The sequence below is a fragment of the Cydia amplana genome, chromosome Z (genome assembly GCF_948474715.1).
Source record: "Cydia amplana chromosome Z, ilCydAmpl1.1, whole genome shotgun sequence".
Lineage (NCBI taxonomy): Eukaryota > Metazoa > Arthropoda > Insecta > Lepidoptera > Tortricidae > Cydia > Cydia amplana.
In genome coordinates, this window is record NC_086096.1 from 4,824,223 (window position 1) to 4,850,771 (window position 26,549).

At 41.1% G+C, this 26,549-nt stretch overlaps 1 protein-coding gene across 2 annotated transcripts; it reads left to right on the plus strand.

Moving 5' to 3' along the window:
- The first annotated feature begins 3,862 nt into the window (after window positions 1-3,862).
- Window positions 3,863-25,643, plus strand: LOC134660899 (protein GPR107). Of its 2 annotated transcripts, XM_063516768.1 has the most exons (12): window positions 3,863-4,082; window positions 7,114-7,224; window positions 8,171-8,325; window positions 9,146-9,279; window positions 12,349-12,437; window positions 13,321-13,425; window positions 15,246-15,529; window positions 20,445-20,562; window positions 21,872-22,002; window positions 22,818-22,959; window positions 24,061-24,206; window positions 25,484-25,642. In XM_063516768.1, exons 1-12 carry the CDS (start codon window positions 3,996-3,998, stop codon window positions 25,590-25,592), a joined length of 1,611 nt encoding a protein of 536 aa, XP_063372838.1. In that variant the 5' UTR covers window positions 3,863-3,995; the 3' UTR covers window positions 25,593-25,642. The 2 variants fall into 2 exon arrangements, with proteins under 2 accessions (XP_063372838.1, XP_063372839.1); XM_063516769.1 differs by lacking the exons at window positions 3,863-4,082; window positions 7,114-7,224; window positions 8,171-8,325 and adding an exon at window positions 8,481-8,513 and having other exon boundaries at window positions 25,484-25,643.
- The last annotated feature ends 906 nt before the right edge of the window (window positions 25,644-26,549 follow it).

The window sequence follows — 26,549 nt, forward strand, 5'->3', positions numbered from 1 at the left end:
CCTATCTAAACCTGCGCAAGGCTGCCATGTTTACACCTGCGTATGGTGTGCCAAAAGAATCTTTGATTCGTTCACAAACTGACGTCAAGTTATTGATGATGATATTATAACCTATGTAAGTCTGCGCAAGGCACGTCAGACATATTCACAGAAATATAAATGATATGGTCATAACACAGGCGTGCGAGTAGACCACAATCACAAAAATATTACAAAGATTAAGTTGTAAATATCTCTTTTTAGAGAAAGTAAAAATGGTTTAAAATAATGTTTTGGGTAAAAATCAGTCGAAATAGGCAAGGCTTCGTTATTAGAGTTTTCATTTTTGTTTACCAATCTATTTCAAAGGTCCCGAACACCCTATTGGCTAAACCCGAAATTGGGCTAATTAACTGTGGTAAAAGTGAAAACTGCTTTCCATTTACATAACATTTCTAAAATTATAATAGGTAAAATAAAAACCTAAGATTCCAGGCCTATCTCGACTCATTTTTATTTTAAAGATGAAAAAATCTTTGCACCCTAATATAAAATTGTGGTCTGGAGACGCTAAGCCTCATAACTTGGGTGGCATAGATAATACTAAGAGATTTAGTCACCTAATTTCGACTATAAGCCCAGGCAGAATATTGATAATTAGAATAAGGAGTGGTCAATCCTCCAAGGTCCATACAATCTGTGGACTCTAATTAAATCAGGCTCGGTAAGCTCACGACACGACAGAGCTTACGATTCCATTCTGAAATAAGCTATGTTTACAATATATATTACCCATGGTGTGAAACAAACAGCCTGCTCAAGGTGTACAAAGGGTCCGTTTAACGGCCCTATAAACATCTACAAACCTTTGAAGTCTAGGCCTGCTACAATATGACAGACTAGAAATAAATACATATGATCCCAATGTAAGAGCAGCTCACAGTTGCATAAATTATATTTGGCTGGAGAGCACTTGTCTTTCAGTTAACATGTTTACGAGTACCTACCTATGTACACGACATGACCAAGGTTACCTACCTTTTTACATAATTATTATATCCCTGACTGCCATGGTATATTAGGAAAATTATCATGTGCTGGCGGTGCTGCACAAGCATGTTTGAAATAAAATATACAAAACTGGCCTAACGGGCGTTTATGAATTATGTATTTTACACCCTTGTGTCTGTATTGTGACCCTGGAAGTTTTAAACCACCTGTATCGTAAGTGCTCCTATGCACGGATTAAGTTTATAATAAACTACCCATGCCCTAACCTCAAGGGCAAGTGCTTCTATGCACGGACCAGACACTGTTATCACTTATTTCACTTATCATGACTTGTCATAGTTTGATACTACACGTTTAATAAATTTAAGAGGAATGTACCCACTACAAAAGGTTTTTAAAAATAGTGACTGAATGGTTTGCACGAACGGTTCTAGCACAGTTTCTGGGCGGTCACGTCTAGGGCATGACCCTCTAGTTCTCAATTTATACAAAATTATAGCATTGTGATACTGTTCGCTTTGCACAATAAAATAGGGGAACAGGAGCACGCCTTGCGAAAAGGCGAAGCTATTTTGAAACGCAAACCTTTCAAAAATAGATTGAAATATATAAATAATTATGTTTTTGGTGTGGAACATGTAATTGTACACCCAAACAAATGCAATAATTTATTATATGTTAGCAAAACTCTGCCAAAGTGTTAGTCTGTCTCTACAGTGTAACCTGAAGGCATGAATGCACATGAATCTCTTGAAACATGGTGGATTAACTAATTTACACCCCGTCTGTGTCTTGCTCCTACCAAATCCACAAGTTGAGGACCTCAACCTATCTAGGCACCCTTCTTGCTCGAGACCTGAAAAAAATAATCTCATGCAGTCAAGTGTCGGAAAACCAGGTCCACACTCTTAGCACTACCGTGAATATATCTAAGAAGTCTGTATACTGCCTTCCAGGAGGCGGGATGTTAATAGACTAGCCTATATAGGAGGCCAGAGATATAGTATACAAAAGCACACTGGCCCAAATCCAGTAATATATGCACTTCAGAATACAAAATAATTGACTATTCTGCGTATATTTGATATCAAAAAGTTACAATTACCTACCCTTAGGTCATAAGGAGGATAAATATACATAAATATCAAATATATTCGACAAAGTGTTGACCCTAGCATTGGATAAAATAGAGGTTCCTCTTAAACGGCATCTGCGCTGTTGGCTTTGGGCCCACGGGTGCCCGGCAAAAGGTCGGGGACCCCATGGTTCCGCACAGTTATTGCAAATAATGTAAAATCACAAAATAAACACAAATTTTCATTTTGGTTAAAAACACATATGCGATGAGCTAAGGTTTCGAATTAAGTACCTTATTCTTAATCTGGAAAGAGAAGACTGAATATTCAGAATTAAGCTATGTCTATGAATGGTTTACATAAATTAAGCCACTTTAGCGTTCAGAAACAATCAAGTTTATGTCTACTAGTAGGCACCAGATAAGGTAAACTACTCATACTGCATATATAGACAATAATGAGTACAATTAAGGTCACTTGATGATAGCTAAACATGAATATAAGCAGAATGAGCTGCACCTATACAAATATCATTGATAAAGCTCTGTGGCAATTCTACATTTACCATTTGAACGCCAAGAGCACCAAAAAAGCGTCGTAACTAGTGCCCACATGAGTATTATGATATGGCTTAAGCTCTCAAAGTAACCTTCACAATTTTAAGTAAGGTTTGTTTAGGTCCATTAGCTCGCGTTCGCGTTAGTAAAGCGTACAAACGATTAAATGCATTTTATAGCTATAACCAAATAAATAGCTCACACTGGCTCACAGTCATTAAAATAATTCAGTAAAATCATTAAAAGTATTCCCTATGACATTTTATTAAGTACCTACCCAATATTAACTTTGTGGGTAGTGATAGTGATATAACGAATATTTAAAATATTCGTCTACTTAATCCTGAGGGATTCTGGAAATAAGAAAGGTCTTGTCCTTGTTATATCCTGCAACTGCTTACCTTACTAGATAATTATTATCAAATTTGTCAATAATTGGGAGTTATAAATAAAAACTACTCGAGTACTTTATGATTTTTATCTTTTCATATTTTAATTACATCACTCCATATCACAGATGTTGTATGCTCCCTGAAGAGTAGACTGACTTATCTTCTTTTACATAGTCTCACATACATATAATTAAGTACTATAGCTCACTTATTTTCGTTGAAAATTTATAAGTACCTACATTAAATACGTATATAAAATGGAAAGTTAGTATCATAATATAATGGTATATAAAATTGTATGCTTTACTAAATACCTCTCTCCTCACATGTATTAAAATAAAGGGTGTACTACATAATTAATTAATTAATTAAACACTCCTAATATAATAATATTACATATACATAATATGTAAGTACATGTATAATCACATTGGCTTGGCGTCTTCCCACCACCAGGCGATAACAAACACGTCTCAATATATTACTTTAGGTTCCGAATATCGGTACAGTTGTTTAATGACAGCGTTTTACACAAAAATAAAACGCTAATTAAATAACTTACCATATTCGGAACCTAAAGTTTTAATCCTGCCTGGTGTAAATATGTATAATTTTGAGACAATGAGGTAATTTGCGTTTGTTTCTAACTGTCAAAATTGTCAAACGCAACTGCCTGAAGTGGTGGGGGTGTGGGAGAGAGATGGACGTATATGCTAGAAAAGGACAATACGACTAACTACAGTGTTGCCACTCTCAATATATTACTTTAGGTTCCGAATATGGTAAGTTATTTAATTAGCGTTTTATTTTTGTGTAAAACGCTGTCATTATATAATGTTATCTGTGGAGAACCAAATAGACAGTCGCAGTCAGTCAAGTCAATTGCATTGAAAATGAATTTATTATAACGTATAAAACAGAAAATTAATATTGAAACTATCGCATTTTTCGCCAAAACATTACGAGACTAGTCATGAAACATGGTTTATTTAGTGAAGATAATTTCCGTAATCGTACTAACTGCTATTGTTGCAGTAAAAGCCAGAATACACAAGTTGCCTCTTACGGTAAGGATAATAAACATATTTTACTATTTTCTGTTGCTCCTGCTAGTTTAAACGTAGTAATATGTTTAATAACAAGCGTCGGGATGTAAACTTATACGTAAATCATGTCAAACATGGTCGTTTATTTTATAATTTAACATTATAGAACATGAATGTGTATATTGGATTAATGACGATCAACTTTGCGGTTGGCTGGTTATTGTTGTCAGAGCTGTGCTAAATTATTCGTGCAATTTTATTCAGCATCCAGGAAACAATTAGCCGAGTGGATTATTTCAGAATCACTGATACTTACTATAAATCTGCAAATATTTATGTTAAAAGTTAGTGCATGTCAAGAAAACTACATAATTTTGTGCTTAGCTATTTACATAAATTATTAAATACTTAGGGATTTGTGTTCAATAATGTCAACTAAAGTTACAACAGATATAGAACAATCTATATAAGTGATTTATATTATTAAACCGCAATGCAATAAAAACATATTCTAACAAAAAATCATTCATATTTACTGTGACTCTAACCCTGGGTTCAGCCTGTACTGCCGAATTGCTTACATTGGATGTATAAAAAGCATAAGAGGGGTGTATTATAACTTGAATAAGTTTAAACGGATTAACCAATTTGAGTGTGATTATTTTAAAACCCAGTTGTGTGTTGAGACAAGTCTTAGCTATGCTTGTTGGAAATGTGTCAGTGGTTTTTTAAAAATTTTATTCATTGTTTCTTATATTGTTCAATACAATTTATAAGTTAAATCTATAACTGCAAAGTATATTAATTACTCAACTGGATTGTTCCTAATATTGGTTGCAGTATTTCCTTGTTTTGTTTTTAGAGGTGGCAACTAAAATGCCTCTGAATGACCTATTTTAAATAATGTTATGGTAGATTCATAGCAACATTGATTAGCTCTCTTAGTATTCAAGTCATTAAATGCCAAGAACCTTTATAGCTCAGATTGACTACTAAGGTACAACCAATTCAACTAATCACTCAACTACTGATATTTAAGAAAAGCTAAATTTACATACACACTCTCACACTGTCTTAATGAACTCTTAAAGAATTGGTATGCTGTACCCTGATCTTATGATCTATCTAACAGCTATATGTAGTAGGCTTTTCATGCTCCTGAGCGAATCTATTTTCTTTTTGTTGCATGTACTAACTTTTTTCATAGTCTTGCAGAGCGTAAAGTTATAGAGTTGCATATGAAATATGCGATCAATATCAATACATATTATAAAACAAAGTTCATTGTCACGCCTGTCTGTCTGTATGTTCAAGATAAACTCAAAAACTACTAAACTGATTTTCATGCGGTTTTCACCTATTAGTAGTGATTCTTGAGGAAGGTTTAGGTGTATAATTTGCAAATGTTTTATTAGTTAAACTAACATGCCGTGCGAAGCCTGGGCGGGTCACTAGTATTCTTATATAACACATTATTGTAAATATTTTGCATACTGATGTTCAATATGTACAGTCAACAGCATAAAACATATGGTTAAGGAATTGGATTTCTGTGCTAATTTGGACCTTGAATTCCTTGAAATTAATAAGAAATCCGTAATAGTGGCTTTTATATCAATTGTCACCGTAACAAGGTATAAAGTAGCAAAGTTATCAAATACTTTGACTGTAAATCCTTACGTAATAAATATGTTATACTACTTACTAATAAAAAAAAACCATGTAGGTACATTTAAACACTTTTATTATTTTTTAACGTCGGTTTAATATGTGTTTTTGTCATTTTGTTTGCATCATTATATTTCTTAAAAGTGTCTAATTAAGGATACTTCTTTATTGAAACAAAAACATGACTGTGCGAATTTATTTATTTTATATTAATAGACACTAATGGTACACACACATGTATGTCTATCACTTCAAAACGGTATTGGTAGAGTAAGTATGTACAATAATTAGATTACTGGATGTTTAGTACTGGGTCACGACGCCAAATAACAAAAAGTCATTAAGACGGTCGTAGGTACCTACAAAACAACGATTTTCATGGCTCTTCAGAAATTCGCGAAAAATGTGTCTCTGGTAATAAAATATTTTTAATACCCTTTTACTGTCGACTGTCTTTAACGCCCAAAGAACTGAAATCCATAACAAAACATAATTATGGCCCCAATCTTGAGGGGTGTATTAGTAGCCACATCATTCGATTAGCTATTGTATTGTTAGAACTTGTCTAAGATGTTCACTGCGTGTCACATTTTTAAAGCAAAACGTGAGACGCAAATACACATTGGATTGGACAAAGATCTTGGACGAGTGGGATACCACCCTTAAGCAAAAACCTTCCTTAAAATTTCAACCCATAATCTTGTTTTGTAAAATAATCAAGTACCTACATTCTTAAGAGTCATACAGATTAAGAGCCGCCGCCATCATTGACGTATATCTCAGGACGGGCCTTACGTGCATTAAAAATGGTACTAGTTCAGCGGTGTCACTTACGAATTCGAGCCAATCGTGCAATCTAACGCAACTAGTTGCGACCAATCGCGCGCGAGATGCGAACTCATCAACCAATCGCGTTGTAGCGGTGTCACACCGCTGTACAGGCCCCATTCTTGCCCCATTTTTATTGCCCGTAAGGCCAGTCCTGAGATATACGTCAATGGCCGCCATACAATCTAGGTTACGCTCTCATTTTAGAAATACATTCTGAAATAACATGAACTTTGACATGAACATTCAAGTAACATAAATCTGACTGGTACTAGTTTTCGTTGCTAGAAATTAGAGCGAGGTGAAGTTTTATATACAGACCTTCTACTTGCTAATTCTTTTAGCAACAAAAACTAGTACCAGACATAAATAATATGTTACGTATGTTCGAGCCAAGTTCCATGTAATTTAAGCATGCTGTTTTATAATGAGAGCGCAATTTAGATTGTGTGAGAGTGGCTTTTTGACGACGGGGTCTGTAGAAAGAGTCCTTACCTACTCGTAACGACATCTACTAAGACAAAGCCACTTCTTAATGAATATTGTAATGTTACAGGATGATTACCGACACTACGTGGACCTGACCACCTTCGGGTTCTTCCAAGGAGGGGTGCTCGATGTTCGCATGGTCAACTTCAAACTACCCTCAAACGTGGAACCTGGGGAGGTATGTACACCATGTTAAATTGCATGAATTCATTCATAGTGTGTCCATGTAATTTTGCAGCTCGCTGTTCAAACAACTTACAACTAGAGTCTAGTAATTAAAGAAGACTGCCAACACCCAAACGAGAATCGTCAATGTTGTAGTTTACATTAAATATTATTCTCACATTTTAGTTATTTGCGTATGAAAACTGTCTATCTATTTATAAATTCAAAATGTAAAATTGAACTGGAGTGACCGCGGTTAGGGTCACTAAAGCACATTTAAAGCATAAATAAAGCATTAGAAAAGGTTTAAAAACCTTAAAACTGGATGGCGCTGTTAAATAATGATATGCCTAGAATGTCTTTATTATATGTTCATTGTACTTTTGATCATATTAAAGCGGCCAAGAAAGTTACATTTATTTAATGTTTAGATATCATGAAAGCAGGTGACAGATTTTTTGAAGTTCAACCCCATGGGGGCTAAAAACGGGGTCAAATTTTTTAAACGACTTCTACGCGGACAAAGTCTAGTAGTTTAGAATGAAAAAAAAAAGAGCTGTCCCATAGAAAACATTCGACATTACTTGGCTCTAACGTAACGTAAGTATGATACTGTTTTTTACCAGAGATTTCAGATTATATCAGACGTGGCTCACTCCGCGATTTCGTCGCGTCGCTTCAAGTACCTACAAGTACATGGGGCCCACACCAATTTTGGTGTCTAGCCATAGTAGTTGCCGCGCACCGCTACGAAACGGACGCCTGCTCGCGCTTGCGCCACCTTGCGGTCACATCTGTCGTAACAGACGCGTTTTGTTAGAGAGTGAATCTTCTGTACCTAGTACTATTATTTATTCTGTGATTATATTTAGAAGCAAAGAGGCGAATAAACACTCATGTAAGAAATATCAGAGAGAGAACTGACTCATGTACTGACTGTAGTTATATTACTCTTGCAGTACGGTTTCACCCTCGACCGCACGGTGAACGACGCCATCAGCCCGTACCTGGAGGCGCACTCCGACACGTGCTTCCTAAAGGACAGCGAGAGCGGCTACACCTCCCCGCAGCACCCCGCCATCGTGTTCCTTAAGATGGACTTCAACAATCTGAAGTGAGTGTTGTTCTGATGGTGTTCTTCCTAAAGGACAGCGTGTGCCGCAGCACCGCGCCATCTCGTTCCTTAAGATGGACTTCAACAACCTGAAGTGAGTGTTGTTATGACGATGTTCTTCCTAAAGGATAGCGTGCGCCGCAGCACCGCGCCATCGCGTTCCTTAAGATGGACTTCAACAACCTGAAGTGAGTGTTGTTCTGACGATGTTCTTCCTAAAGGACTGCGTGTGCCGCAGCACCCCGCCATCGTGGTGTTCCTTAAAATGGACTTCAATAACTTGAAGTGAGTGTCATCAACCCGTTTAGGAATAAAATATTGATCATTTATGAAACTAGGTTATAAAGTTAGTGTTGCTTAGAACTGAATTAATTAAATTTCTGATACTTTTTCTAAGCGCTTATATTTTGGCAGAGATAGCGATAAAAGGTTGATACATTACTTACCCTTTTATTAAGTTATTCGTTCAATAGACCTATCTATATATGGTATCAGGGGATATCAGCATAGATAACCTTACAGAAGTAGTGGTTAAAAGGAAAATTTATTCTAAAGCCATAAAAATGTATTATTTGGATAGCGAAACTAATTGTTTTAATCCAATGAATAACTAAACTGTTTTAATGCTTTTGTGATCGGTTCGGTGATCGGGTTCTTAATAAGTCTTGTAAAATAGTGATTACGAGGGAAGGGGAGGGGAGACTATCGTATCGTATGTCATATTTGTTGTCACTTTCTAACAAGAATGTAAGTGCGAGAGGAACCCATAACGTGGTAGATGAGGACGGCTGGTTATATTTTCTCATTTTCCATGTTTCAGGTTAAACATAACTTGCAAAGGGAACGACCTGAAAGCCATGCACCTGTACCAGAACCGATCACAGATACCGCTGGACCGCGCCAAGCGGAGTAGCTTCTGGCGGCACCCTTACATCACCAAGCGGTCGGCCGACAGTGAGTATAGTAGGCTAGCCCACTGCTGGGCATAGTATGACGACCTTGGAGCCATATACTACAGAACCGGCATATACCGCTGGATCCCGACAAGCGTAGTAGCTTCTGGCGACACCCTTACATCACCAAGCGGTCGGCCGACAGTGAGTATAGTAGGCTAGCCCACTGCTGGGCATAGTATGACGACCTTGGAGCCATATACTACAGAACCGGCATATACCGCTGGATCCCGACAAGCGTAGTAGCTTCTGGCGACACCCTTACATCACCAAGCGGTCGGCCGACAGTGAGTATAGTAGGCTAGCCCACTGCTGGGCATAGTATGACGACCTTGGAGCCATATACTACAGAACCGGCATATACCGCTGGATCCCGACAAGCGTAGTAGCTTCTGGCGACACCCTTACATCACCAAGCGGTCGGCCGACAGTGAGTATAGTAGGCTAGCCCACTGCTGGGCATAGTATGACGACCTTGGAGCCATATACTACAGAACCGGCATATACCGCTGGATCCCGACAAGCGTAGTAGCTTCTGGCGACACCCTTACATCACCAAGCGGTCGGCCGACAGTGAGTATAGTAGGCTAGCCCACTGCTGGGCATAGTATGACGACCTTGGAGCCATATACTACAGAACCGGCATATACCGCTGGATCCCGACAAGCGTAGTAGCTTCTGGCGACACCCTTACATCACCAAGCGGTCGGCCGACAGTGAGTATAGTAGGCTAGCCCACTGCTGGGCATAGTATGACGACCTTGGAGCCATATACTACAGAACCGGCATATACCGCTGGACCGCGCCAAGCGGAGTAGCTTCTGGCGGCACCCTTACATCACCAAGCGGTCGGCCGACAGTGAGTATAGTAGGCTAGCCCACTGCTGGGCATAGTATGACGACCTTGGAGCCATATACTACAGAACCGGCATATACCGCTGGATCCCGACAAGCGTAGTAGCTTCTGGCGACACCCTTACATCACCAAGCGGTCGGCCGACAGTGAGTATAGTAGGCTAGCCCACTGCTGGGCATAGTATGACGACCTTGGAGCCATATACTACAGAACCGGCATATACCGCTGGACCGCGCCAAGCGGAGTAGCTTCTGGCGGCACCCTTACATCACCAAGCGGTCTGCCGACAGTGAGTATAGTAGGCTATGAGCCCACTGCTGGGCATAATATGACGACCTTGGCGCCATGTACTACAGAACCGGCATATACAGTTAGATTGCGCCAAGCGGAGTAGCTTCTGGCGACACCCTTACATCACCAAGCGGTCGGCCGAAAGTGAGTATAGTAGTCTAACCCACTGCTGGGCATAGTGTGACGACCTTGGCGCCAAGTATTACAGAACCGGCATATACCGCTGGACCGCGCCAAGCGGAGTCGCTTCTGGCGACATCCTTACATCACCAAGCGGTCGGCCGACAGTGAGTATAGTAGGCTAGCCCACTGCTGGGCATAGTATGACGACCTTGGAGCCATGTACTACAGAACCGGCATATACCGCTGGATCCCGACAAGCGTAGTAGCTTCTGGCGACACCCTTACATCACCAAGCGGTCGGCCGACAGTGAGTATAGTAGTCTAGCCCACTGCTGGGCATAGTATGACAACCTTGGAGCCAAGTACTACAGAACCGGCATATACAGTTAGATTGCGCCAAGCGGAGTAGCTTCTGGCGCCACCCTTACATCACCAAGCGGTCTGCCGACAGTGAGTATAGTAGTCTAGCCCACTGCTGGGCATAGTATGACGACCTTGGAGCCATGTACTACAGAACCGGCATATACCGCTGGACCGCGCCAAGCGGAGTAGCTTCTGGCGACACCCTTACATCACCAAGCGGTCTGCCGACAGTGAGTATAGTAGTCTAGCCCACTGCTGGGCATAGTATGACGACCTTGGAGCCATGTACTACAGAACCGGCATATACCGCTGGACCGCGCCAAGCGGAGTAGCTTCTGGCGACACCCTTACATCACCAAGCGGTCTGCCGACAGTGAGTATAGTAGTCTAGCCCACTGCTGGGCATAGTATGACAACCTTGGAGCCAAGTACTACAGAACCGGCATATACAGTTAGATTGCGCCAAGCGGAGTAGCTTCTGGCGCCATCCTTACATCACCAAGCGGTCGGCCGACAGTGAGTATAGTAGTCTAGCCCACTGCTGGGCATAGTATGACGACCTTGGAGCCAAGTACTACGGAACCGGCATATACAGTTGCATTGCGCCAAGCGGAGTAGATTTTGGCAGCACGCGGTAAAACAAGCGGTCTGCTGACAGTACGTTGGCCCGTCCGGGCTCAGGCGGCGCGCCGGAGACATTGGCTCATGTCATCATATATTGTATGATCACTATAATTTATACAATAAGGGCCAGTTTGCACCAACCATATTTGACAGACTGATCAACGTCAGCCGGCGCGCCCCGGCGCTTTACTATGAAACTTTCCATACATACAAATTTAGCGAACTCTTTAACGAACGATACGAACAGTTTGGTGCAACCGACCCTAAGTAACAATAAATAGTATTTTATGCAACCGTTGTTTAAGAGAGGTCAATAAAGACGCCACGAGTATTTTTTGACTCAGTTAAACAACGTTGCATACAATACTTTTTCTACGACCAAAAACTTACTTTGAAATTAAATTGTAAATTTAACAAATATTTTTAATTCAAGAAGTAGCAAAAATGGAGGGTACGGGCGGGAAAAGAATGAATGAAATTAAAAAAAAAACATGTCTATGATTCACTTATTTGTCAAAGATGACATTTAAAATAAGGTTGGCAACACTGTATTTCATTCAATATTTTTTAAATGGTCATTACACGAAGTATCGTGAAATCGCCAAAAAGATACTGCGTGTATGCACAAATTCTTTTTTGGGGAATAGACTAAAGACTTGTCTTGACAACTATAATGTAGGGTTTTAAAGGTGTGTGCACGACCCTTTAAATGACAAATAAAAGTACGGGCGTAGAAAATAGTATTTAATGTTACTTATTGTATAAGTTATATTTATGAACAATCACGTTATTTCATTTCTTTGTATATTTCAGAGGGCCCGGAATGCGTTCCTCCTTGTTCCTGCGCCCATCTGCCCATAACAAAAGAGACGAAAAATGGCTTCGACTATTATAACACCAGTGTGAGTTATTTGTGTAATATGAATATTATAAAGTGCGTCAAGCAAATCTTGTCAGTAGCAATGTACTGCAAATTAAAGTAGGGTAACACCATGTAACACTCAAAGAGCAGAATTGCGCTAAGAAAAGCAGCAATGTACATCGAACCAAAACGTGTTTATTTTTCCGCCCTTCATACGTCAGTTCGAGTGAATTATCATAACCTCAAATTTTAGTAATGTTTACCGTCAACGAGCATGATTGTACATTGTAGGCACCTTAGCTTTGCTTGAGGTCATGCATAATCTTGGTATTTAATGGTGACAGCAGAAATTTCTCTTGAAATAGAAACTATTCAGAATGTAAACAATAAGATGATGGCTGTCATTCACGATCCACATTCCACAGATAACACACAGATGACACGCGATTTTGGAATTATTCGAACACAGTGTTGCTAACCCGCGATTTTTTAAATTTGCCGCCTTTTACTACTGACAAGATTTGGTTCATCCAGTATAATATAAATATTTTAATTTGATCAAGTATGACATCATTTTCAATTTAATCTTATACTACTGCAAGAATATTCGTTACTTGAATTCGACGACTGGTCTGGCCTAGTGGGTATTGACCCTGCCTGTGAAGCCGCAGTCCTGGGTTTGAATCCCGGTAAAGGCATTTATTTGTTTGATGAGCACAGATATTTGTTCCCGAGTCTTGGGTGTTTTCTATGTATTTATGCAAAGTGCAAAAAAAATGGGTAATTCTATACAAAATTACCTATTTTCTTTGTACTTGAATATAAAAGAGTTATTTCTTTTTATCAAATTGTTTTGCTCTATAATGCTTTTATGTCTTACATCCCTCTGCACTTCGAGTTCACATGACCTTGTATATCCCTAGTTCGCAATGTACGTGGCATCCGTGCGAGAGGAGGGACTCTACAACCTCTACTTCCACAACTGCCCGAAGACTGACAAGGGAGTCACTCCCGCTATGAACTTTGTTGTAAGTAAACCACTTTTTTTTCGTTCAACAGAAAAAGAGACAAAATTTGTTTCTTGACGTTTCTGACGTTCTTGTTTGTGACGTTCCACGGTAAAAGATACCTTATGGCGGTTGGTGCTTACGCTGTTATTAACGACGCTCCAATACTAATGCGGTGCTACGCGACGTAACCGCCAAGCACCATAGGGTACCTTTATCCGTGGAGCGTCACATATAAATCGTTAAGCTGTAAATTCTTGCTTTTGTATATCCTTAATTGTCGTCCTTAGATTCTTACACACTTATACATAAAACTACGGGCCTGATTTAGTTACATTATGTTTTATCCCTTTCTTACAAATACATAAGTCAAAATGACAGATAAGGACTAACGATTATTAGCTAATTGAGGTTTGTAGCGCGTTTATGAAAAGGGGGTTAAATAGACCCAAAGCAGTATTTTTTTATCTCGTAAAATATTCGAACACATGAAATTCGATCACTACACCTTATATGAAACAATGTTCCCCACCACGTGTCTGTTTGTATTTTTTGTATGATGTTCGCGATAAAGTCAAAACTACTGAACGGATTTTCATGCGGTTTTCACTTATCAATAAAGTGATTCTGATTCTTGACGAGGGTTTCGGCGTATAATTTGTTAACCGGCGCGAAGCCGGTCGCAAGTCTAATTAAAAATACAACTAGATTCAAACGTCCTATCAATTTTTAGGGTTCCGTACTTCCAAAGAAAAAAAAAACGGAACCCTTATAGGATCACTCGTGCGTCTGTCTGTCTGTCTGTCCGACCATTTCCCCCTTTATCTCCGAAACTACTGGGTCAAATAATTTGTAAATAATACACTAAATAGTTCTTTACCTATAGACAACAGGAAAACCTATTAGAAATGTACAGTCAAGCGTGAGTCGGACTGAATGTTTTGAACCCTTGGAACGCGAGTCCGACTCAAACTTGGCCGGTTATTGAAGTGAAAACTTCTTTAGCGGCGCTGGGCACTTTTTGAGGTGGGGAAAAAATGATAAACTCGAGACAGCGTAAGGCGATCACGTGACCGTAAGCCCCGTAAGGTTACTCATAATTTAAATGGCATTTAAATCAATAAAGAAAAACTCAATGTTATTTGACATTTATGTTGCGGACTCCTTTTCAAGACTCTTTACCTATGTTCAAATAATTTGACGTTTTCATGGCAGTATGTAAATAAACATGTCAATGAAAAAGTGTGATCTTATTTGAGAATGATAATAATATATAATAAATAAATAGAATACCTCCGCTAAAAGTATGTATCGTGTTACCGGGCGTCGGTAACATAGTGAGGTGAGTTTTCAATTCTATCTGCACTCCCGGAGTGCAACCGTTGTTGCTTTTTAGGGTTCCGTACCCAAAGGGTAAAAACGGGACCCTATTACTAAGACTCCGCTGTCCGTCCGTCCGTCCGTCTGTCACCAGGCTGTATCTCACGAACCGTGATAGCTAGACAGTTGAAATTTTCACAGATTATGTATTTCTGTTGCCGCTATAACAACAAATACTAAAAACAGAATAAAATAAAGATTTAAGTGGGGCTCCCATACAACAAACGTGATTTTTAACCGAAGTTAAGCAATGTCGGGCGGGGTCAGTACTTGGATGGGTGACCGTTTTTTTGCTTGTTTTTTTCCTTGTTTTGCTCTATTTTCTGTTGAAGGTGCGGAACCCTCCGTGCGCGAGTCCGACTCGCACTTGGCCGGTTTTTATTTTCATGGCGGACGGCACGAGGTTATACCTTTTTTTACAGGTGCTTATTTATAAAAAAATGGCGTTTGTTCTATTCCAGATAGAAATATACGAAAGTAACGACGGCAATTTCCTGTCAGCGGGCGAGATGCCGCTCCCCGCCTTGTACAGCACCATGTCGCTCATATTCCTCCTTTCGGCCGGCTTCTGGACCTTCATCCTCAAGAGCAGCAAGCACCCCGTGTACCGGATACACGTCCTCATGTGCGTGCTGGCGTACCTCAAGGCGCTCTCGCTGGCCTTCCACGGGATCAACTACTACTTCATCAGGACGAGGGGCGAGCACGTCACGGCGTGGGCCATACTGTACTATATCACTCACCTGTGAGTATACTGTTGCTGATAAAGATGGGTGGGTTTAGAGACGGATGACCACACAGATACACACATTATGCGACATGCGGGTACACTACATAATTCCGAAATATTTAATGCCGAATTTTAGAATATCGAACTTTATTATTCCGATTTTTAAATGCTCGATTCATCAAAATTCCGACTGTCGTAATTACGAAGGATGAAAATCACGAAGGTATATATTTCCGAATAGCAAAAAAGCCGATTTTTAAAAATTCCGAACCACATAATTCCGAATATAAAAATTCCGATAGTGATAAACACCTGATGTAACATTTTCGATTTTTGAAATCACGAATTCCGAATTGTCATTATTCCGAAATTTTGAATTCCGATTTGACGTGATTCCTATTTTAACTATCCCCATTTTTAAAATTCCGAATTTATCGGGTCGTGTTCCGCATCTGCTCCGGCGCTACGGGCAAAGCAGCCCCCTCGCCCTTGCGTAGCAAAGCGCAGGCACAAATGCTCACCTCCGCAGCTTCGGCCTGCTGGTCCGAGGCGACCAGCCTCAGCCGCTACGGCTCGCGTTGTGCTCTGCGCTTTGCTACGGCGGGCGAGGGCTGCTTCCCCTCCGCGCCTCCGGCTTTTTACATACACTCTAGGGGTAGGACAGACAAGACCACGTGGATAGTGGGGTGCTCCGATTCGGATTTTCGTTAGTTATACATATAGACTTTTAAGTCTAAATTCGTTTAAATCTTATTTTGAAAATCACGAATTTCATTATTTCGAGTTTACAAAAGATCGAATTTCTGAATACCGAAATACTTTTTTTCCGATCGGTCAATGATTTTTTCGGAATAGACAAATTCGGAAAAAATATTCTCGGAATTTTTTTAAATCGGAACTTTAAGCTTTCGTGCATATGACAATCGGATTTTAAGTTTTCGGTAATAGCATAGTCGTGATTTTCAAAGTCGTAATTTCGATATTTCGGACATATAAAAAATCGGGATTATGAAAATCGAGGTTATGAAAGTCGGAAAAACACATTTCGGAATATTTGGGTGTTCCCGCGACAATCGTGTATAACAGACAGGGATGGATGCATTTAGATGTGCTGGCGCTTTTATGGCTACTGAGACGTTTAGATGTGGCTTTCTAATCTAATAATTAGCTGTTAAATTTTGAACACGTATTGGTATTATATTTTAACCCTTTTATTCATAAAAATTTACGGGGCTGATTTAGGTATAAATTGTGTTTTATTGCTTTTTTATAAATTCATAAGTCAAAATGACATGACAATAGATAAAGACAAACGATTCGTAGTTAACGCATCGGGGCGAGGGTGGCGCTGTATGATCTCCCTTAGTCCAGACGGGACTTCGGGTTGTCTTTTGACTTAGTTTAGGAGTGAGGGGACACTGGGGTGAATAAAGAAACACTGATCCCACCAAAAACATTTTCATGTAATATGTTGCCAAGACGAAACCATAAGGCTCGCACTGACAAAAAGTTATCAGATATCTTGTAGAGCCAATAAAGAAACACTGATTTATAACTAGATAATCTGCGGTCTTTATCTAATTCTACTTTATCTATAGGTAACCTATGATATCGGGCGCGAGTCCCTAAGCTATTCGTGACAACTAGACGGAGTTGTGCTGACCCTCGCGGCGGCGATCGGGTTCAGGCTGATGACGGGCGGTATTAGTCTAGGATATTACTGAAGGGTACGGTGCCAGACGCGTGACCACACGCCGCATTGTTCTATCTTCTCGGGAAAGTTACGGGATTTCGGAACCAGGATATGTGGTGATGCGTCTATCACGCACGGCATCATCTATCTTGTAAAGGAAGGGTGGAGAAACCTCCACAAAGGTAGTGCGCAGACGCGTGTCCACACGCCGCACGAACAGTACCTAGGGATGAGGGGGAAGGAAGCTCTGGATTCTGATGCGTGCCCTCCCCCCCCCCCCCCCCATCGCGAGGCCAGAGGGCTGTGCCCCTAGCGGCCTGTCCGAGACTGCGAGAAACACTGCCGCGATTAGGGATGGGTAACACAGAAGTGATAGTTAAAAAAGATATATATCTTTCTCTTTTCATGAGTCACTCTTGTCTTTACGAATTCGAATGTGTCAGTATATCCGTACAGCTCACACTCCCTCAGCAACAATTAAAGCGATAAGCGATGTCTCGGTCGCGCGTCCACCGAAGTAACACGAACAAGCGACAGCGGTCGTTCGGGCGAGTTCGGACGCGTCATTCCGCGAGAAGTAGATACAGTAAGTGTAGTATTTCTTGCTCGCTACTACTACTACTACTTTCTCTCACTCATAAGATGACGTATAGTCAGCAAGTGCCGGTACAGTTGCGAGCGGGACAAGACTGCGAGAAACACTGCCGCGACGCATACATACATATGGGTTTCTTTCGATACCCCTTTTTGGGAGGGTGTGAGTGGCCTCGTCCGCTTTCCAGCTGTGGAGGCTGTGTGTGTGTGTGTGTGTGTGTGTGTGTGCGCGCGATGCAGTAGTGGGTTTCGTTCGACACTCTTTTGAGGGGGTGTGAGTGGCCTCGTCCGCTTTCCAGCTGCGGAGGCTGTGTCGGGTCGCACCCCACCTTGTGGGGCGGTCGTTTGGAGGACGGCTGTGTGTCTGGTGTGTGCCAGCTTTGTCACTACCGGCCGTTATCCAACCCCGCGACCCCTAGCCTGCTGATACCGTTTGAGCGGGGCCAGGTTTCGGGGCCACAGAGAAGGCGACCGGTAGCTTAAGCTTTGGATTCCTCCGAAAACGGTGCCGTCATACATATGACGGCCGTCATATAGCGGCCGGAAAAGACGGCCGTCTTTACGGTGGCGACATGTGGAAAGTACCACGGCGTCATAACACACCGTCATCCACCAAGGTCAAAGCGGCAAATTTGAAAAATGTCGGCGCGATGGGATAACGTCCCATAGAAAATTTGAATTTCGCGCCTTTTCCTACTGACAAGATTTGCTTGATCATCTATAATTTACTTGGAGGATGAAATATCATCAGAAGAGGAAAATAATCGTAGTACGGAATCATTTATTCAAATCTCGTGTCATTTATTCAAAATGGCGTCACCGCTATCTAATAAAACGTTCACGAAACTATCGACACCGTCATGACGGCCGTCATCTTACGTTACGTTGACAATCAACGTAACGTAACGCCGTCTAGGAAACCGCGCCATCTTGTTTACATAGACAACGTTCTAGTGACGTCAGTCAACGCTATATAGCGGCCGTAATATGACGGCACCGTTTTCGGAGGAATCCAAAGCTTTAGGCTGGCGTGTGCGTCGTGCCTATTGTAGGCGTCTGCCGCGATGCAGTAGTGGGTTTCGTTCGACACCCTTTTGAGGGGGTGCGAGTGGCCTCTTCCGCCTTCCGGCTGCGGAGGCTCCTTCGGATCGCGCCTCGCCTTGTGGGGCGGTCGCTTCGCTCGTCATTTGAAGACGGCTGTTGCCGCGATGCTCTAAAGCTTTGGATTCCTCCGAAAACGGTGCCGTCATATTACGGCCGCTATATAGCGTTGACTGACGTCACTAGAACGTTGTCTATGTAAAGAAGATGGCGCGGTTTCCTAGACGGCGTTACGTTACGTTGATTGTCAACGTAACGTAAGATGACGGCCGTCATGACGGTGTCGATAGTTTCGTGAACGTTTTATTAGATATTAGACATTTAGAATAAATGACACGAGATTTGAATAAATGATTCCGTACTACGATTATTTTCCTCTTCTGATGATATTTCATCCTCCAAGTAAATTATAGATGATCAAGCAAATCTTGTCTACTGACAAGGCTAAAAGGCGCGAAATTCAAATTTTCTATGGGACGTTATCCCATCGCGCCTACATTTTTAAAATTTGCCGCTTTGACCTTGGTGGATGACGGTGTGTTATGACGCCGTGGTACTTTCCACATGTCGCCACCGTAAAGACGGCCGTCTTATGCGGCCGCTATATGACGGCCGTCATATGACGGCACCGTTTTCGGAGGAATCCAAAGCTTAAGTTCGCGGGGTTATATACGGGTCGGGGCGCGGGGTCGCGCGGGTGTCGCCTCGGTCAGTCGGCGCGCTGTGGCTGCGCCGCGATGTCGCCTTGCTGCCTTGTATTGTGTGCGCGCTGGGGGCGCGACATCACAGACCCGATTTTTATTTTTTTGTCAGATTTTAATAAAAATTAGTAGTTTGAAAAGTTCCTTATTCTAGTCGGAATAGTCACAAAATCCAAATTGAGTACATAATAAAGTATGAAAATTCCCACTGATTTCGGAAAAATGGGAATATTCATACATTTTTGGTAGGACATACAGTAAAATTGCGCGTACGTTACAGAATAGAGAAACTATCTATCCACCAAATTTCATCAAAATCTGAGAAAAATTAAAAAAAAAAAACGACAACAAAATAAAAAATGAATCCACAAGTTTATAAATATGTAACACCATAAGACTCTACACATATAACACTATCAATAAAAAAAGTATTCCATTAAATCACTACATAGTATAAAACAAAGTCGCTTCCCGCTGTTTGTCTGTCTGTACGCTTAGATCTTTAAAACTACGCAACGGATTTTGATGCGGTTTTTAATAGATAAGAGTTATTCAAGAGGAAGGTTTCTGTATAATTTGTTACCCCGTCAGCGCCAGCGAAGCCAGGACGGGTCGCTAGTTATAGATAAAATCCAGCCCTAGTAGCACGGTCGCATTTTTATCGTTTATCACCATACCTGTCACGTTCTAACAAGTATGTAAGTGCGAAAGTGACAGGCATAGTGATAGTCGATAAAAATGGAACCGTGCTGAGCCCGCAAATCTATTTGTTTATATAGATTCGTGTTCTCTTTATAACTGTTTACGTGAAGAGATAATAACATATTGTTTTTATTGGCAGGCTCAAAGGCGCGGTGTTATTTGTGACGATAGTGCTGGTCGGCACGGGGTGGAACTTCATCAAACACATCCTGGCGGATCGAGACAAGAAACTGTTCATGATCGTCATACCACTTCAGGTATTATGAAATTGAATACAATTTTTCTTTTGCATAACATTTATATTTCGAATAATTTTACGAAACAGAACGTAGCTCCTAAATTGTTTTGATAATGAGTGTCTATGTATAGTTAAGCTAATAATATGTCTGATGAACTTCTCCAATCTTTTTTGCAAAAACAAATCTATTGCAACAATACATATAGCATCTATAGTTACTACTAGTTATGTACAGAGTATAGTTTTTACATAATGAAATATTATTCTTGTTAATCGCATATTTGCGATTATAATTCACATAGTATACGACTTAGAACGCACTGCTTTTAAATTCTTGCGGTTGCAGTTTTCATGTTAGTGCGTGTGCTTATGAAGCATGCCGTACGTTACAATTTTTGCGGTTCTGAAACCGCATGAAATTAATCGCAGTGCGTTCTAAGCCTACATAAATGGCCCCTAAATGATCTTTGCATAATAGGTATAGTTTGTCTAAAGACTGTCTCATTTCAAACATAGACAAGAGAATTATACTACGTATATCTTTGTCTTACACTAGTACTAGCACCCAAAAGAAAACGATGAGTATAGTTTTCCTGGTTCGTACCAGTGATGTTGCGGATGCAGATTTTTTGACATCCGCGGATGCGGATGCGGATATTTAAAGGCTCACATCCGCGGATGCGAATGCGGATGTCAAGATTAGGTACTTAGAAAACGTCAAATATTACATTTTTAGTATTTTTTTATTAACAAAAAAAAAACAAAACGTTTAGTATTTGAGTAAGAATCTATATTCTTCGCACCTATGTGCGTTATATTTAATAAACCGACTTTTCTGAATCTAGACGATTTCGTTATAGCTAATGACGAAATTACCTAGCACTTACGCCGCCGCTAAGACGTTCCTGTACCGACTTGTTCGGCATCCGCATCCGCATAAGCTCCGCATCGATTTTATGCGGATGCGGATGCAGATGCGGATGTTGAAAATAATGCGGAAGTTCCGCGGTTGCGGATGTTCGCAACATCCCTGGGTTCGTACTGACCACTGACAATCCAACCTCTAGACTGAGCTTAGGCCAATTCTTTTATGAAACCGATGCTGCCAAAAATACGGGGGTGCGGGGGACGAGTTGAGCGAATCCCGTGCCGTGATTGGTCCGTTCAAAGACACGGACCAATCACGGCACGGGATTGACTCGAAGATGGAGTAACGCTACCGTATGTGTGGCAGAGGGGGTAGCGCGACTATGCTATGTCTAGAGGTTGGATTGTCTGTGGTACTGACTGACAAATTGGTTTGACCAACAATATGTGTGCATTCGTAGGTGGTGGCGAACGTGGCAGAAATCATAATAGCTGAGAGCGAGGAAGGCGCGGCGGAGCACAACGCGTGGAGCGACACCTTCATCTTGGTGGACCTGCTGTGCTGCGGCGCCATTCTCTTCCCCGTCGTGTGGTAACAGACGCTTCATTTACATTTCGGTTACTCCAACCCTTCTGTAACCGTTAGAACGTTTGCTAAATTTTATTTTTTCAATGGGAAGTCTCTTAATCCCTGCTGGTTGCCTTTAATCAGTGGTTGGTGCAATTTGCTCTTAATCTGGCAAACATATGAAGATACACTAGGGCTTAGGGCGCTTGCAATATCCCTAGATCTAGAAATCAGTCGTGTAATAAAGTAATAGACATAAAACTTGCCCCATTTACTGTTATTTTCATACACAATTTACTTAGTGTATGAAACTCCATTCATTCATCATTCGTTTCATTCGCCTGTCTCTAAATTGTGACATCTATACATATACAATACAAGACATCGCGATTTTATGTCGGCAGAAAAGTTAACTATGCTTCTTACGGTCGTGATTTCATAGAATATATATATGAAAAATCGACGAAGTTTGGGAGTTCATCATTTCAGCCTTTTCCATTGCTGAGCATAGGCCACTTGTCTCGGTCCTGGGGCCCGTTTCTCAAAAGCTTGTTACTTGTAATACAAGCGGATGTCACTTTTTGACAGCTTTTGTTAGAAAGGGACTTCCATTGTATTACAATTTACAAGCTTTTGAGAATCGGGCCCCTGAGCGCTGCTATCTCCCGAATGTTTATGTGTTGAGAGTAATTAAATAATAAACTGAAATAGATATCATACACTAAAGCTAAATGACCAAATCCACCGGTGCCCAAGGCGGGAATCGTCAAATCAAAATATTTCATAAAATAATCTTGTCCCGTAGTTGAGTAATTAAATAAATAAAAACTTTCTCCCAGGTCGATACGTCACTTACAAGACGCGTCGAGCACAGACGGTAAAGCAGCGATCAACCTGCGGAAACTAAAGCTGTTCAGACACTTCTACATAATGGTGGTGTGTTACATATACTTCACGAGGTTCATCGTCTATCTGCTCAAGGTAAATATACACTACGGGCTAATACAATTTGCCTGAAAATCCTTCTAGACTAATGCCTTATGTTAGTTATGTTAAGGTGACAAGATTTTCGCATCTTACAAAACCTAGGTTTGTTATAAAACAACGTTACGTTATACTTATAAGGAGGGAGTGTTTTAAATTGACACGACTTGCGAATTACCTTTTTGCACGAGTATTGTACAACGTTTTACAGTACATATGGCCCTTACATTTTTCGACATATGCACGTATTGTGTCAATCACCGCACTAGGGCGGTAAAGTAGCACCATAAGTACTGTTAAAATAGTTATATTATAAGGAATATTTTTTAGGTTTTGAGTGGATAGTGCCAATGTACCTATAGTTATTAAGAAGTAGTATTTTGATCGACGTTGTAATGATATATAATTATAATTTGAGCCTATATACGGCCCACTGCTGGGCACAGGCCTCCTCTCATGCGGAGAGGGTTTGGGCTACGTCGTAATGATATAATAAAATAATAATATGCTAAAGGTTGTGACTTCTACTAAAGCGGCACAGTCAGCAGCAGATGTTGCTAAGCGGGCGAGGTGTTCAAAATTACCTAGACACGCTCTTATTCTCTTAAAATAAAGACGGGTAAAGACCATTTTGAACACCCCGCCCGCTTAGCAACTTTTGCTGGTGACTGTACCATAAACTGTTTCTTAGAAATCTATATCACTAATACTGACCCCTAAAGTCTATTTCATAGTATTAGACATTTCATAGTATTAAATGACATTTTATATTCATACTATGAAATGTCATTTTAGTCTACCGAAAAAAAAATTGACTTTAGCTCCACCTATCCAAAATAAATATTCTGAGAGTCGAAATTGCATATATGACAAACCCACGTCACATATATTTTCTTATAAATTAATAAATATTTATGCCGTTATTCATAAACGGCTGCTAAGTTAATCACTTGATTATCGTCGTTTGTCCCTATCTGTCGTTATGCCAAAGAGAGATGACAAGCGACGATCATCAGCTGATTAACTTAGCAGACGTATAAACGTCGTCGTTATTCATAAGAATAAAGCCGTTAATGTTTGTCCCGCCCTGCCCCACAGATAACGGTGCCGTTCCAGTACTCGTGGATAGACGAGATGTCGCGCGAGCTGGCCACGTTCGTGTTCTTCGTGATGACCGGCTACAAGTTCCGGCCGGCCGCTGCCAACCCGTACTTCACGCCCAACACCTCCGATGACGCGCTAGTGTGAGTCACCCTGGAGGCTTATTATCTGTCCCGCCCTGCCCCACAGATAACGGTGCCGTTCCAGTACTCGTGGATAGACGAGATGTCGCGCGAGCTGGCCACGTTCGTGTTCTTCGTGATGACCGGCTACAAGTTCCGGCCGGCCGCTGCCAACCCGTACTTCACGCCCAACGCCTCCGATGACGCGCTAGTGTGAGTCACCCAGCCAGCCTATTATGGATAGCTTTATCCATCTTTATCCACGTGATAAAATAACTGTCACTGTTTAACACCGTGGGAAAGAAAGTGACGGACACCGTTTTATCACGCTGTCACGTAGACAAGAACGACCATCATATCCGTACTGGAGGCTTATTAACACATTCAGTGCCGAAAACACGACTATCGGGTATTTTATGATTTCGTTCCGAGGCCGGACGACCCGATAGGGACCGTGCGCGTTGGAGGGTCTGCCACCTTGTGGCCTGAATCAGAAACATATGTGCACAAGTACATTGCCAAAGCAAGTGCTACTATCTACCGTTCTCGTCGGTACGTTTCCTTGTGCATATTGTACGGTTCTGCCATCTTGTGAGCTACATCGGAAGCATAAACGACACATTTACGCCTCATGCCAAAGATCTAACAGCTCCTGTGCTGCCGCCTATAGTTCATGCACGGGTCCTATAGTCCGGATAGTGGTACTACAGATTTATATGACGACATTTTTCTGGCCTGGCGCGGATGTCTTGTTTGGCTGGGTGGCAATGAATGTGTTAACTGACTTGCGCGGCTACATCCCAATATCAACCTTCCTCAGTGGGGCGACACTCCTCCTTTCGGGCATTCTCGGCTCCGTTCGGCTCAGAATTGCTCCAAGCAATTATTAGGGTTGACACAACTTGACGTCCCGTACCCGTACCTTGCACGACCACAGATAAGACAATGACTTGAATTTTGACAACCCTAAATAGCCGAAAGGGATAGTGCGATACATTAGAAAGGGACAGCTGATTCGTCCCGGAATCGCTGTCAAATTTCGGTTTGTAGGAAGTGTCATTTCGTTAAACGCTCGGAGCGTACGTCCCGTAGCGTTCGGATTAGTAAGCTGGCCACGAAAGATTTCGACGAAAATTTGCGCTAGGTGGCGCTTTGGAGGGTCTGGTTAGATTTCGTAGTGACGGACGCCAAACTAAATAAAAAATAAAATAAACCACAGATTGACTACACTACAGGCATACAACCAGTGAAAAAACTGAGCAAGTGGCAGTATTTAAAACCCATTTCATCATTTTCAGCCTATCAGAAATCGGCGTGCTAGAGGGAGTGACCAAGATACCGCACCGCGGCGAGAGGAAGCGAGAAGACACGGTGCCTCTCATGCAGGACGGCTACAATTCCGACTAGCGTATGCTTTCCTAGTTAGTTTTATACCTTGTACAGCCGCCATCAGATATATCGGAGCACCCAAGATACTCACAAATATCTGAACACGCCTCTATTGCCAAGGCGTTAGAGTGCGTGTTCAGATGTTTTAGCTCCTCGGCCGCTCCGACATATTTGATAGCGACTGTTATAGAGCTTGGGAGTGCTAAAGACTATGAAAAAAATCGTGCCGTGTCGGACCAAGCTAACTTTGTACCCATTGTGATAGAACAAAGTGGGGGGGTTCCACAATAAACGCCAATTTCTATGACAATAACAACGTTTATAGTGGCACTGCCAGAGTTTGTTCTGTCAAAGTCGGTGCAATATTAGCTTAGAACTCTAAAATAGCGGTAACAATATGTTTATACATATACTATCCCACTTATTCATAAACGCGCTACAAACATCAATTAGAGTTCGTTTTTTTAGCATTAGAAAAAAGGTAAACAATCTTGATGTGTCTTTTAATTGAAAAACATCTTTTAAAAATAAGTCACGGCAAATATGTAACGATGAATCTAATACGATCATTTATATTCTTCTGCTTTCATAAGTATAAGTTACTGATTTTTAAAAAGCGTTTTTCAATTAAAAGACATGTCAAGATCGCTTACCTTCTTTCTAATGCTAAATAAAACGAACTATAGCAGTTTCTCATTTTTACCTGACCGCGAGTTATTAATAGATGACTATTTCTAACACTTGAATATCTAGGTTTCAATAGTAGAAAGTTATATGAATATGTATAGTAGTATGATCATGGAATACCATGATCGCTGTACAGACACCGTCCTAGTTAGATATAGTTATGGGTGTGACCAAAAATTGTACAGTAAGGGCCCATTTAGACGGTGCGAGAACTCGCATGCGAGTTTCATTACATTGCGTCATTTGATCGGTCGACTAAATTGATGTAACCTCAATGGTCCGCAATGT

Coding starts and splice junctions, on each gene's coding strand:
- LOC134660899 (XM_063516768.1), top strand. CDS start 3,996: ATGGTTTATTTAGTGAAGATAATTTCCGTAATCGTACTAACTGCTATT. Junction 9,280..12,348: donor CACCAAGCGGTCGGCCGACA/GTGAGTATAGTA, acceptor TGTATATTTCAG/AGGGCCCGGAATGCGTTCCT. Junction 22,003..22,817: donor ATTCTCTTCCCCGTCGTGTG/GTAACAGACGCT, acceptor ACTTTCTCCCAG/GTCGATACGTCACTTACAAG.